At 30.5% G+C, this 13,432-nt stretch overlaps 4 protein-coding genes across 4 annotated transcripts; all 4 read right to left on the bottom strand.

Moving 5' to 3' along the window:
- Positions 1-603: 603 nt before the first annotated feature.
- Positions 604-2,882, bottom strand: LOC120357857. The gene is made up of 2 exons (XM_039449627.1): positions 1,801-2,882; positions 604-1,672 (listed from the first exon to the last, which is right to left on the bottom strand). Exons 1-2 carry the CDS (start codon positions 2,531-2,533, stop codon positions 1,134-1,136), a joined length of 1,272 nt encoding a protein of 423 aa, XP_039305561.1. The 5' UTR covers positions 2,534-2,882; the 3' UTR covers positions 604-1,133.
- A 1,941-nt stretch (positions 2,883-4,823) lies between these two features.
- On the bottom strand, positions 4,824-7,003 carry LOC120357875. The gene is made up of 2 exons (XM_039449681.1): positions 6,144-7,003; positions 4,824-5,996 (listed from the first exon to the last, which is right to left on the bottom strand). Exons 1-2 carry the CDS (start codon positions 6,838-6,840, stop codon positions 5,458-5,460), a joined length of 1,236 nt encoding a protein of 411 aa, XP_039305615.1. The 5' UTR covers positions 6,841-7,003; the 3' UTR covers positions 4,824-5,457.
- Positions 7,004-7,899: 896 nt separating this feature from the next.
- On the bottom strand, positions 7,900-10,365 carry LOC113003088. Its single transcript, XM_026131037.2, has 3 exons — positions 9,470-10,365; positions 8,813-9,339; positions 7,900-8,699 (listed from the first exon to the last, which is right to left on the bottom strand). Exons 1-3 carry the CDS (start codon positions 10,158-10,160, stop codon positions 8,646-8,648), a joined length of 1,272 nt encoding a protein of 423 aa, XP_025986822.2. The 5' UTR covers positions 10,161-10,365; the 3' UTR covers positions 7,900-8,645.
- Positions 10,366-11,198: 833 nt separating this feature from the next.
- LOC113003090 lies at positions 11,199-13,146 on the bottom strand. The gene is made up of 2 exons (XM_039449646.1): positions 12,259-13,146; positions 11,199-12,127 (listed from the first exon to the last, which is right to left on the bottom strand). The coding sequence occupies exons 1-2, from the start codon at positions 12,947-12,949 to the stop codon at positions 11,589-11,591; spliced, it is 1,230 nt and encodes a 409-aa protein (XP_039305580.1). The 5' UTR covers positions 12,950-13,146; the 3' UTR covers positions 11,199-11,588.
- Between the last annotated feature and the right edge of the window lie 286 nt (positions 13,147-13,432).

Below are 13,432 nucleotides of genomic sequence, written 5' to 3'. Positions count from 1 at the left end.
ACACAGCAAAAAGTAAACACAAAATGTTTCAAATACATTTAACTGGACACGATATATTCAAAGTTTTCTAAAATAATCTTATATACTTAAATTTCGCAGAAATACTAACTGTCAGAAATTACTTCTATGGTCGCAGAACACATTTTTTACTGCTACTACTTCAATATGACGCCGTTGCCAATGAAACATTGTTAATGCAGTGTCGTTACATTAGGACGTACAGTAATTAAAGTAAATTTTTAACATGTACCCATAAAAAGATATTTCCATTTTTCGAATCGCTCGGTCTTTTAAATAGCCCCGGTCTCCCCTACAATAAAATTTATTATATAAATTACTCTAATCTCAAGACATTAAAATTAATCTTATTTAATTCGATACAGGAGAAAAGGAATTGTATACTTCCTATTAATATTACATCATATTTATTGGGATTTTAATTATGACTGCTTCAATAAGGATATTCCACGTCTATGTTCATACTACATTTTCAAAAATAAGTGTGTAGTATGAACATAGTGGAATATTCTTATTGAGGCGGCCGTAATTTAAACCCCAATACGGCATAAAGTTGCAACTACATTAAGTGACGCACTTGTCAAGAGTATTTTTACTCTTAATATTAGAAATTATTTCTGTGATGATGTCATCTGTTGCATCTGGATAGCGATTGAAATAATCAACAGGGCTAGGTAACATCCACAAGTTTGAAAGCACGAGACGCGTAAGTCTGTAAGTTCAGTACTTTCCGCGGATTGATGTTTTCGTAAAGCTCTACTTGTTAATTAAATCAATGTAAATCAGTAAGTTATGATGTATCGGGAACGAGCCATAAACGTGAACATAATTCAGCCGTAATTAGTTGCGCGTCGTATATCGCCTCGCGTTTACAATAATGCTATCTATATGATAATTGAATATCAACACATTTTCAAACGCTTTAAATACATTTATACTATTTTTCAAAACTTTTTGGTGGATATATTTGTAGGATGATAAGTAGATTAGTGATGATCACCCCGACAAACTGAAAAACAAGTTTACCTTATTCAATTGTTCCGATAACTCGTATTATTTACATTGCAATTTGAAAGAAATTTCTCATCTATAGAAATTGTAAAGAAGTGATTAAATTATATACTCACCCAACCGTACGAAGAATTGTTTACTTCGAAGAAATCGCACGCCGTAAATGCTACTCGAGTCTGCTGCAGTTGAATCGAAAAATCATTGATCTCCTTTATGACACACTCTTGGTCCAGATTTCTGCGCAAAAAATTTTCCACGACATACGGATAGTGACTGCTGCTACAATTAGAATTTTGCTCGCCGATCTTATCCTCTACTGAAGATCGCACTTTTATACTTGATTGATTATTTGCCTCGTGCGTATCAAGATTCACAGGTTTGCAATTCAATATAATTTTGTGTATGTTTCTTTTGGTCCTCTTGGATTCTTCACACGCAAGTGTGCAAATCCAACAAATCAGATAGAATTGCATGGAATATACAATGCATAACAAATGCTCTATCAGATAAAATCGGGAGGAAATGTTTTCGTCTTGAAAAAAAGAGAATAGTGAAGTTAAGGCCATGGTGAAGCAATTCCCGGCGCAGAAGAGGAGGTGAAGACCGTGAATATCGTTTACCATGCTGGCGAGATCACAAATATCTGCACAAAATTTACAATTCGACTATAATATTATCGCAATTTCTTCATAGATCATATTAAATTATATTACGAGCTATATAAATCTATATTATTGGATTATATAACAGACAATATTCGCAAGAACTTACCGGTATACAATTCTCTGACTCGTCTAATCTTGAACGCAATCCATTGCACATCGGATAACTCATCCAACTGGACAATCAATTTATTTACTGTTTGAAATCTGCAATATAATACATAGACGACAACGTCGAAGGCGAAGCTGTTGATCAACAACTGCGCTAATATGTAGTTAAACATCATTTTTAATAGGTCTAATTCGTCTATTGGATTTAAGAAGATATGGGAATGATACAAAGCTTGAATAATCGGCATCAAAGGACAGTAAGTGAACGTTATGAAAACTGCTAGCGTTTCAACAATTTTTATGGACTGGTCATGCATGGATATTTCTTCTCTGATCTTCTGATCAAGTTCTTTCATTCTATCCATCAGTTTCGCCCACTTGTTGTACTGACTAAGTCCGTGATAAATATGATACAAGATTGATATGAAACACATCATCTTGTTTAGAAAATCTAACAATAAATGAAAACGATATGTCAATATGTAGTTCTTATCAACGTCACTATTGTAAAAATATTTGATAAAACGTAATGTTTGGCATGTCGCGACATAGGAACACACAGCCATATGAATTAAACGTATGATTATCGTTATAATTTTAGGACACTTTTGCGGATGTGCTACACCGACACCCAGGAGCCACGAAATGTACGATATTGGACGTAAAGCGCGTTCTATCGACGGCGAATTGTTCTTCACTTTCACATGGATCTTCTCCTTCATTTTTACCATTTATTGTCTTGCTAATCGACTTATTTTGCAAACTAGAGTATGACTGCTGATTACATATTAAAGATCCTTGTAACACAGAATATTTTGTAGAAAAAATAATAAATCTTGTCTAGAAGCAAAACACACTGAGAAGCTTGTACGTCGTGAATTTGCCCTGATGCTTCGTGCACTACGAAAAACGTTCTACTTGTGCAACGTTGACTTACGTGCCATTTATAAGTTTAGCTTGATATTAGCAAATTAAATGCATTTAATTTATCAAAGTAAAATCTATTTTAATACTTCAACGATTTCAATCGCATTTTAGTATTTAATTAATTATTGAAGTAATTAATTAAGCTTATAGAACTTGCAAATATAAATAACGAAAGGTATTGATCAAATTTCAAGAAAGTGAAATTATTTGTTCGTACGTGGATAGATGTATTGTATTACGATATGATCAAAATGTTAGAATTTTATATTGTTATAATTTAAATATTCAAATTGTATTACACTTTATACCTATATTAACATATCATATGTATTATACATCAATTAAATAAATTTTTTCCTTCTTAAGAAACCATTATCTTTTTGTGCTCATTCTTGAGTATGAATACATACGTAATATATTAACAAAAAATAAATTCAATAAGAAAAGATGAATTCAAATTGTAATCTTTGTACAGTTAATGTTCAAATATTGCTTTATGAAAAATATTTATTTAACATTTATTTTACATTTATTTTGAAAAATAAATTAAAATAAAATAATAAACATTATGTTCATATTTTATTTAATTATTGTACCATATTATCATTTTCTAATTCTATTCTTATTTAAACGAACAACAGAAAAGTTATCAGATGTTATAGCGCATTTGTAGAAATAAGAAGAAAAATATAATTTTAATACGTTTATATTAATAATATATTTTAATTATGTTTCATCTTTTGGTAATACACATATTGTTGCGCTTACAAGATTAGAATTCATTTTCGGCACTTGCGCACTCCTAATTAAGGAACTCTTTTCCGTTGCTTACAAAAAAAGCTTTATTAATACAGAGATACAATGGAACGCGTAAACCAGATCAAACTAGATCAAAGCACAAATTATATAAACAACGAACAATCCGGCGAGAATCTTCCATACGAAAACAAGCCCGCACGATCCCATATCCGGAGCTGCGTAGCGATTAATCATCGTACATTATAACATCGAGCAATATTTTATTTTAAATTTAAGAATAATACAACAAAATTTATATAAAATTATTATAGTCTCAAAATCAATTAAAATCAATCTTATTTATTTCAATGAATCAGAAAAGGAATTGTAAACTTTATATTAATATTCTGTTAATAAGTAGTATTTCATAAAGTTGCAACTAGATTAAGTGCATCAAGAATATTTTTACTCTTAATATTAGAAATTCTTTCTAAGAGGGTAATATCTGTTACATCGTGATCACGATTAGGATATTCGACAGCGCGGTGTAACATCTACGAGGTTGAAAGCACAAGACACGTATCCATATGTACAATCTTTTCCGCGGATTGATACTTTTGTACATTTCTCTAATTGCTTATTAAATAAATGTATATCAGTGAGAAGGCGCAACGCAAAGCTAATTTAGTCGCAGTATTAAAATATTAAAATGTTAAAATTTTTATGTTGCTATAATTTAAGTATTTACATTATTTTACACCGAATATCTATTAACATATTGTACATTAATTAAATATATTTTTTTCTCCTGAAAAAATCATTACCTTTTTGTGCTTTATCTTGAGTATTAATACATACGCAATACGTTAACAAAAAATAAATTCAATAAGAAGAGAATACAAATTTCAATTTTTTTACAGTGAAAATATTAATATGTTACTTTATGAAGTGCGTTAAAATTAGTTTATTTGTATATAACGTTTATTAAATATAAAAATTTGTTTTATACGTATTTACGAAATCAAAAGTATCTCTGGATGAAAAAATTCGAATTCTATTAAATAAAAAGACACAATAAGTAAGTCTAATACAGATATACTAAAATAACAATATAAACGGTATATGACGTAACTATGCTTCGCGATTTTTTCTAATCTTTTCACCAATACCAAAATTAAAATCTTACGTCCAAATTCAAAATAGGGATCAGTTTTAAACATTAATTTAAAATAAGAAATAATTTCAAATATTTACGTGAAGATTTTTAGAAAAAATTTTATTCAGGTCATACTGGGTACGTGTGTACTTAATGAGAACTAATTATGTTTTCTTCTTTTTTACATAGAGTGTTAGAATAATCGGTAATAAACTGATCCAATTATTATACTTATAGAAGTTTATTAACATATTTAACAACATATTAACGTATAACACTACACGGAGGGAGTAATTACCTAAAATGTTGTCCTACTGATTACATGCCTTCATTTGCCACTACGGATTTGGCAAACCACTGGTGACTTTATTGCGTTATGTACTAATGCCGGATAGATAATCTTATTTTTTATGTAAAACGCTGAGGATGACTCCAAAGAGAGTTGAAATTTTCATTTATGTAATTTAAAATAAATAAATAATTTGTATAATATTAATATTTGTGATTGCGCACTTTCACCCGCGCTCTTATTAGCCTAATTTCTAATTACTAATTGTTTTTACAACATTATTATACAATGTAAAAATATAAAACTTTTTGGAAAAAGAAAGAAAAATATACAATTGGATTTCAACACATTTTCAAACACTACAGATACATTTTTAGCATTTTTTAAAATTAGTTATTGATATAATTGTTGGAAAATAATTAGATAAGTGAGTGTCACCCCAACGAACTGAAAAACAAGTTTACTTCAATTAATTGTTTCAATAACTATTATATTACATTTCGAAAGAGCTTCTCTTCTACGGGAATTGTAATAAAGTAAAGAAATTATATACTTACACAACCGAATGAAGTATTGTTTATTTCAAAAAAATTGTAAGCCGTAAATGCTACTTGATTCTGCTGCAGATGAGTCGAAAAGTCATTGACCTCTTTTATGACACACTCTAGGGTCAGATTTTTGCGGAAAAAATTTTCCACGACGTACGGATTGTGACTGCTGCTACAATTAGAATTCTGCTCGCTGTTCAAATCTTCTAGTGCAGATCGCATTTCGAGACTCGATTGATTACTCGCCTCGTGATTATCAAGTTGGACAGGTTGGTAATTTAATATAACTTTGTGCATAATTCTACCAGTCCTATTGGATTCTTGGCACGCGAGTGTGCAAATCCAACAAATCAAGCAAAATTGCATGAAATATACGATGCGTAAGAAATGATGCATCAGCTTTAACCAGTGATTACGGTATGTTACATTAAAAAGATCTAATAGTGAGGTTATAGCCATGGTGAAGCAATTCCCGGAGCAAAAGAGGAGATGAAGACCGTGAACATTATTTACCATGCTGGCGACATCGGAAATACCTGCACAACAGAATTTACAATTCGACTATAAACAATATCATCGCAATTTCTTCATAAAAATTATATTTCGTTTTAAATTATATTTCGAGATATATAAATCTATGTTATCGGATTTTATTATTTTAGATAATATTCGCATAAACTCACCAGTATACAATTCTCTGATGTATCCAATTTTGAACGCAATCCATTGCACATCGGATAACTTGTCCAACTGGCCAATCAATTTATTTATTGTGTGAAATCTGCAATATATTACATAGACAATAACCTGGAAGACAAAGCTGTTAATCAATAACTGCGCTAATAATACGTAATACAACAGCAATTCTTCTGTTTGTAGTGAATATAATAAGCAAGATAGAGTTTGAATTATCGGCATCAAAGGACAGAAAATAAACGTCGTGAAAATTGCTAGTGCTTCAATAATTTTTATGGACCGATCATTCGTAGATATTTCTTCCCTGATTTTCTGATCAAGTTCTTTCAATCTATCCATCAGTTCCGGCCACTTGTTGTACTGCCTGATTCCGTGATAAATATAATAATACGCTGATACACAACACATCATCCTATTCAGGTAGTGTAAATATTGGTACGGTAATGCATACTTGAAGCCTTTAGTAAAAAATGGAAAAGGCTGAACAAATTTTGTGTCTCTTATCATGACATAGGAACACACCGCCATGTAAATTATACGTATGATTATTGTTATAACTTTGGGACACATTCGTGGATGTGCTGCACCGACGCCCAGAAACCAGGAGGTGTACACTATTGGACTTAAAATGCGCTCTATTGAAGGCGAGTTGTCTTTCACTTGCACTTGTACTTCCTCTTCCATTTTCGCCTCTTATTACCTTATTAATCCACTCGTGTATTTTGCAAACAAGAGTATGGCTGCTGATTACATATCAAAGATTATTGTGATACCAAATGTTTTATAAAAAAATATAGTAAATCTTGTCCAGAAGCGTAACATTCTGAGAAGCTCACACGTTGTGAATTTTCCCTGATGCTTCATGCATAACTAAGACTGTTCTACTTGTGCAACGTTAGTTTGCGTCATTTATACGTTTAGCCTGGTATTAGCTAATGCATTGCATTTGTAAAATTAAAATGCATATTAATACTTAATTAATTAATTTAATAATTAATAAAGCTTATAAAACGTGCAAATATAAACACCAAAAGTGATCATTTTAAAAAATTACAAAGTTTTGTAATTATTTTTTTGTAAGATGTATTGTATACCAATATTATTAAAGTATTAGAATTTTTATATTGTTATAATTTAAATATTTACATTATTTCACACCGTATATTATACCTATTAATACATATATTATACATTAATTTAAAAAATTTTCTCCGCCTGAGGAAATCACTATCTTTTTATGCTTTTTCTCAATACATACGTAATACATTAATAAAAAATAAATTCAATGTTAATAAAAAAAATACAAATGTTAATTTTTTTAGTTAATATTTATATATTACGCTATGAAAAGTGTTGAAATTAATTTATTTGAATAAGACGTTTTTTAAATATAAAAATTTATCTCATACATATTTACGAAATCAAAAGAATCCCTGGCTGAAACAAATTTGAATTTTGTTAAATATAAAAAACACAATAGAAAAGATTAATACAGATATATTTACGTAACAGATACGGCCTACCTAAGCTTCACAAATTTTTCTAATTTTTTTACCGATTCCAAATTTAAAAATTTATGGCCAAATTCAAAACAGGAAATATTCTTAAAGATTAATTTAAAATGTGAAAACCATTAAATAAAATATAATTATATATACGTTTATATAAATAAGAATATGCTTTAATTATATATGTACATGTTTCGTCTTTTCGATAACATATCGTTGCGCTGCTGAGATTAGAATCCACTCCCGGCACTCATACACCCGTAATGAAGAGACACTCTTTTGTTGCTTACAAAAAAGCTTTATTAATACAGGAATACAATGGAACGCGTAAACCAAATCGAAACAGATTGAAGCATAAACAACAAACAATCGTGGTGAGAATCTTTCTTACGAAAGATCGTCCGCACGATCCCATATCAGCGGTGTCCCGAACTGCATAACGATTTATCAATGTACGTTATAACATGCAGCAAATTTTTATTCTAAGTGTAAGAATACAATATTGTTTATATTAATTATTACAGTCTCAAAATCAATTAAAGTCAATCTTATTTAATTCGATACAAGAGAAATGGAATTGTAGACTTCATATTAATATTGTATTAATAAGTAGTAATTTATAAAATTGCAATTAGATTGAATAAATCAGGAATATTTTTACTCTTGTTATTAGAAATTCTTTCTAAGAAAGTTACATCTGTTACATCGTGATCACAATTGGAATAATCGACAGCGCTGTGTAATATCTACGAGATTGAAAACACGAGACACGTACAGCCATATGTAAAATTCTTTCCGCGGATTAATATCTTCTTACGCAGACTAATTTCTTAAATTTCTTTAATTACTAATTAAATCAATATATATCAGTGAGGAGCCACAACGCGAACCTATTTCAGTCGCAATTGGATGAGCGTTATGTATCGCTACCTCGCTCCTACAATAATGCTGTCTATATGATAAATGGATTTCAGCACATATTCATGAATATAATTGTGGGATTAAAAGTAGATAAGTGACGATCAGCCCAACAAACTGAAAAACAAGATTATTTTATTTAATTGATAATTTGTATCATTTACATTACAATTTGAAAGGAGCTTCTTTTCAACAGAAATTGTAATGAAGTACTTAAACTACATACTCACCCAACCGTACGAAGCATTGTTTATTTCGAAGAAATCGTAGGCCGTAAATATTACTCGATTCTGCTGCAGTTGAGTCGAAAAATCATTGACCTCTTTTGTGATACACTTTTGGTTTATTTTTTGGCGCAAAAAAATTTCCACGACATACGAATTATGACTGCTGCTACAATTAGAATTCTGCTCGCTGTTCAAGTCTTCCAGTGCAGATCGCATTTCTAGACTCGATTGATTACTCGCCTCGGGCTTGTAAAGATTCACAGGTTTGCAATTCAATATAATTTTGTGTATGATTTTCCCGGTCTTCTTGGATTCTTCACACGCGAGTGTGCAAATCCAACAAATCAGCCAGAATTGCATGGTATATACAATGCATAAGAGAAAATGTATCAGCCTTAACCACTGGTCCACTGGGGGATCCATGAAAAAATGGTATAGTGAAACTACAGCCATGGTGAAGCAATTCCCGGAACAGAAGAGAAGATGAAGACCGTGAATATCGTTTACCATTCTGACGAGATCACAAATGTCTGCACAACAGAATTTACAATTCGACTACAATATCATCACAATTTGTTCATAGATCATATTAAATTATATTTCGCGTTATATAAATATATATTATCAAATTATATAAAAGTAGTATTCTCGAAAACTTACCGGCATGCATTTCTCTGATGCGTCTAACCTTGAACGCGATCCATTGCACATCGGATAATTTTTCCAACTGATCGATTAATTTATTTATTGTTTGAAATCTGCAATATAATACATAGACAATAACGTCGCAGACGTAATTGTTAATCAACGACTGCGCTAATATATAGTAAAACGGGAATAGTTCTATTTGTTGTGAATATAGTTTGTAATACACAGCTTGAGTAATTAGCATCAAAGGCCAGAAAGTGAACGTCGTCAAAATAGCTAGCGCTTCAATAATTTTTATGGACCGGTCATTCAAAGATATTTCTTTCCTGATCTTCCGATCGAGTTCCTTCAATTTATCCATCAGTTCTGTCCACTTGTTGTACTGCCTGATTCCGTGATAAATATAGTAATAGGCTGATATGTAACACATCATCCTATTTAGATAATACACATACCAGTATAAACTTATGAAATGTTTATTAAAATGTACAAAAGGATCGTAAAACTGTATGTCGTGTATCATGATACAAGAACACAGGGCTATGTGAATTATACGTATGATTAGCTTTATAGCTTTTGGACACTTTCGCGGATGTACAATACCGACGCCCAGGAGCCAGGCAGTGTACGATATTAGACGTAAGATGCGCTCTATCGACGGCGAGTTGTCTTTCACTTGCACATGTACTTGCTCCTCTCCCATTTTTGTTTCTTATTATTTTGCTAATCAATTCTTATTATTTTGCAAACAAGATTATGGCTGCTGATAACATATTATTCTTGCTATATAGAATATTTTATTGAAAGAATAGTAAATCTAGTTTAGAAACGAAACACTCTGAGATACGCGCACGTCGTGAATTTTTCCTGATGCTTCATGAACAACGAAGAACGTTCTATTTGTGCAATATTAACTTACGTGCCATTTATAAGTTTAGCACGATGTTAGCAAATTAAATGCATTTAATTTATTAAAGTAAAATGTATCGTAATATTTTATAGATTTTCATCGCCTTTTTATACTTAATTAATTTTTAAATTAATTAATTAAGCTTATAGAAATATAAACAACAAAAGATACTAATCAAATTTAAATAATTACAAAAATGAAATTATTTTTTCGTAAGTTGATAGATGTATTGTATTACGATATGATCAAAATATTAGAATTTCACGTTGTTATAATTTAAATAGTTTCGTTATTTTACATTTTATATCCATCAATATATTTTACATCAATTAAATAAATTTTTTCCTCCAGAAGAAATCATCATCTTTTCGTGCTTTTTATTGAATGTCAATACGTATGTAACACATTAACAGAAAATAAAGTCAATGAGAAAACAAAATACAGATACACTAAGGTAACAATACACACTGTATATTGCCTATTTAAGCTTCGCGATTTTTTCTAATTTTTTTACAAATTCCAAAATTAAAAAACTTATAGCCAAATTAAAAATAGGGAACATTTTTAAACATTAATTTATATTGTGGAACAATTTCACATATTTACGTAAAGATTTTTCAGTGATAATTTTTAGGAAGAGCTTTATTTAAGTCGTACTGGGTACATGTGTACCCAACGTGGGTCTTATTTATGTTTTCTTTTTTTTTTTTTTCATAAAAAGTGTTAGAATAATAAATAATAAAGTGATCCATATATTACACTTATATAAATTTATTAACAAATGACATTCTTAATGTTAACATATAAAATTAGACGGATGGGGTAATTACCTAAAATGTTGATCTACTTATTACACAACTTCATTAAACTTTATTTGATTACAAATGATTTCATTTAATTCCGCAATGACTTTTCATAATTACACATGTAATTACCAAATCCCTTGTGAATAAAAATGATTTTATTTGAATAGAAACACCTTTATCTGATAATAACAAACTTGTAAGAATCTTTTTGGTACCTCTTTTATAAGTTTTTCAAAATTTTTACCATTATTAGTTTCTTTACCATTTTTTAAAAATATTGATAAAGATAATTAGATAAGTGACTGTCACCCCGACAAACTGAAAAAAAAATTTACTTCTTCTAATTGTTTTGATAACTATTATTTACATTGCAATTCAAAAGGAGCTTCTCTTCTACGGCAACTAATAACGTAAATTATATACTCACACAACCAAACGAAATATTGTTTATTTCAAAGAAATTGTAAGCCGTAAATGCTACTCGATTGTGCTGCAGTTGAGTCGAAAAATCATTGACTTCTTCTGTGACACACTCTAGGTCCAGATTTTTGCGCAAAAAATTTTCCACGATATACGGATTGTGACTGCTGCTACAATTAGAATTCTGCTCGTTGTTCAGATCTTCCAGTGCAGATCGCATTTCAAGACTTGATTGATTGCTCGCCTCGTTATTATCAAGATTCATAGGTTGGCAATTCAATATAACTTTGTGCATGATACTGCCGGTCCTATTAGATTCTTCACACGCGAGTGTGCAAATCCAACAAATCAGGCCAAATTGCATGAAATATACAATGCATAAGAAATATTGTATCAGCCTTAAACAGTTACAGTACGGTAAAAAATTAAAAAGATAGTACAGTGAGGTTATAGCCATGGTAAAGCAATTCCCAGAACAGAAGAGGATATTAAAACCGTAAATATCGTTTACCATGCTGGCGAGATCACAAACACCTGCACAACAGAAGTTACAATTTAACTATAATATTATTGCAATTTCTTCATAGATCGTTTTAAATTATATTTCAAGCTATATAAATCTATATTATTGGATTATATAACAGATAATATTCGCAAAAACTCACCGGTATGCAATTCTCTGATGCGTCTTATCTTGAACGCGATCCATTGTACATCGGATAATTTGTCCAATTGGCAGATCAATTTATTTATTGCTTGAAATCTACAATATAATATATAGACAATAACCACAAAGATGAAACTGTTGATCATTAACTGCGCTAACAATATGTAGTACAACAGCGATACATCTATTTGTAGTAAATGTGGTAAGTAATACAGAGCTTGAATAATTGTTATCAAAGGACAGAAAGTGAACGTCGTAAAAATTGCTAGCGCTTCGACAATTTTTATAGATCGATCATTCATGGATATTTCTTTCTTGATGTTCTGATCGAGTTCTTTCAATCTATCCATCAGTTCCGGCCACTTGTTGTACTCCCTGATTCCAGGATATATACAATAATAGACTGATACACAACACATTATCTTGTTTATAATGTGAAAAGGCGGAAATGTATATACGAAATATTCAGGAAAAAGTGGAAAAGGGAAGATAAATTTTCGGTCGCTTATCATGACATAGGAACACACAGCCATGTAAATTATACGTATGATTATCGTTATAGCTTTGGGACACTTTCGCGGATGGGCTACACCGACACCCAGGAGCCAGGAGATGTATGTTATTGGACGTAAGATGCGCTCTATTGACGGTGAGTTGTCTTTCACTTGCACATGGACCGTCTCCCGCATTTTCGCCTTTTATTATCTTGCTAGTCGGCTCTTATTATTTTGCAAACGAGAGTATGGCTGCTAATTACGTTTTCTAGATCCTTGCGATACAAAATATTTTATAGAAAAAATAGTAGATGTTGTCTGGAAGCAAAACACTCTAAAAAGCGCGCACGTCGTGAATTTTCCCTGATACTTCATGCACAACGAAGAACGTTCTACTGGTACAACATTAAATTACGTGCTATTTATAAGTTTAGCACGAGATTAGCAAATTAAATTCATTTAATTTATTAAAGTAAAATGTCTTTTAATACTCGTTTAATTCATAAAGTAATTAATTAAACTTAGAATGCAAAATATAAACAACAAAGATAGTGATCAAATTAAAATAATTACAAAAATAAAATTATTTTTTTTGTAAGTGGATAGATGTATTGTATCACGATATTAAAATATTATTCAAATATTAGAATTCTTACATTGCTATAAATTAAATATTTA

Source organism: Solenopsis invicta, chromosome 5, assembly GCF_016802725.1.
Source record: "Solenopsis invicta isolate M01_SB chromosome 5, UNIL_Sinv_3.0, whole genome shotgun sequence".
Lineage (NCBI taxonomy): Eukaryota > Metazoa > Arthropoda > Insecta > Hymenoptera > Formicidae > Solenopsis > Solenopsis invicta.
This window is presented reverse-complemented; position numbering and strand designations above follow the sequence as displayed.

Excerpts from the sequence above, each read along its gene's own strand:
- LOC120357857 (XM_039449627.1), bottom strand. The coding sequence starts at position 2,533 with ATGGTAAAAATGAAGGAGAAGATCCATGTGAAAGTGAAGAACAATTCG. Across the intron at positions 1,673-1,800 it reads AGTCAGAGAATTGTATACCG|ATATTTGTGATCTCGCCAGC; the intron begins GTAAGTTCTTGC and ends AATTTTGTGCAG.
- LOC120357875 (XM_039449681.1), bottom strand. The coding sequence starts at position 6,840 with ATGGAAGAGGAAGTACAAGTGCAAGTGAAAGACAACTCGCCTTCAATA. Across the intron at positions 5,997-6,143 it reads CATCAGAGAATTGTATACTG|GTATTTCCGATGTCGCCAGC; the intron begins GTGAGTTTATGC and ends TCTGTTGTGCAG.
- LOC113003088 (XM_026131037.2), bottom strand. The coding sequence starts at position 10,160 with ATGGGAGAGGAGCAAGTACATGTGCAAGTGAAAGACAACTCGCCGTCG. Across the intron at positions 9,340-9,469 it reads CATCAGAGAAATGCATGCCG|ACATTTGTGATCTCGTCAGA; the intron begins GTAAGTTTTCGA and ends TCTGTTGTGCAG. Across the intron at positions 8,700-8,812 it reads ACAATGCTTCGTACGGTTGG|TTTGTTGGGCTGATCGTCAC; the intron begins GTGAGTATGTAG and ends CTTGTTTTTCAG.
- LOC113003090 (XM_039449646.1), bottom strand. The coding sequence starts at position 12,949 with ATGCGGGAGACGGTCCATGTGCAAGTGAAAGACAACTCACCGTCAATA. Across the intron at positions 12,128-12,258 it reads CATCAGAGAATTGCATACCG|GTGTTTGTGATCTCGCCAGC; the intron begins GTGAGTTTTTGC and ends TCTGTTGTGCAG.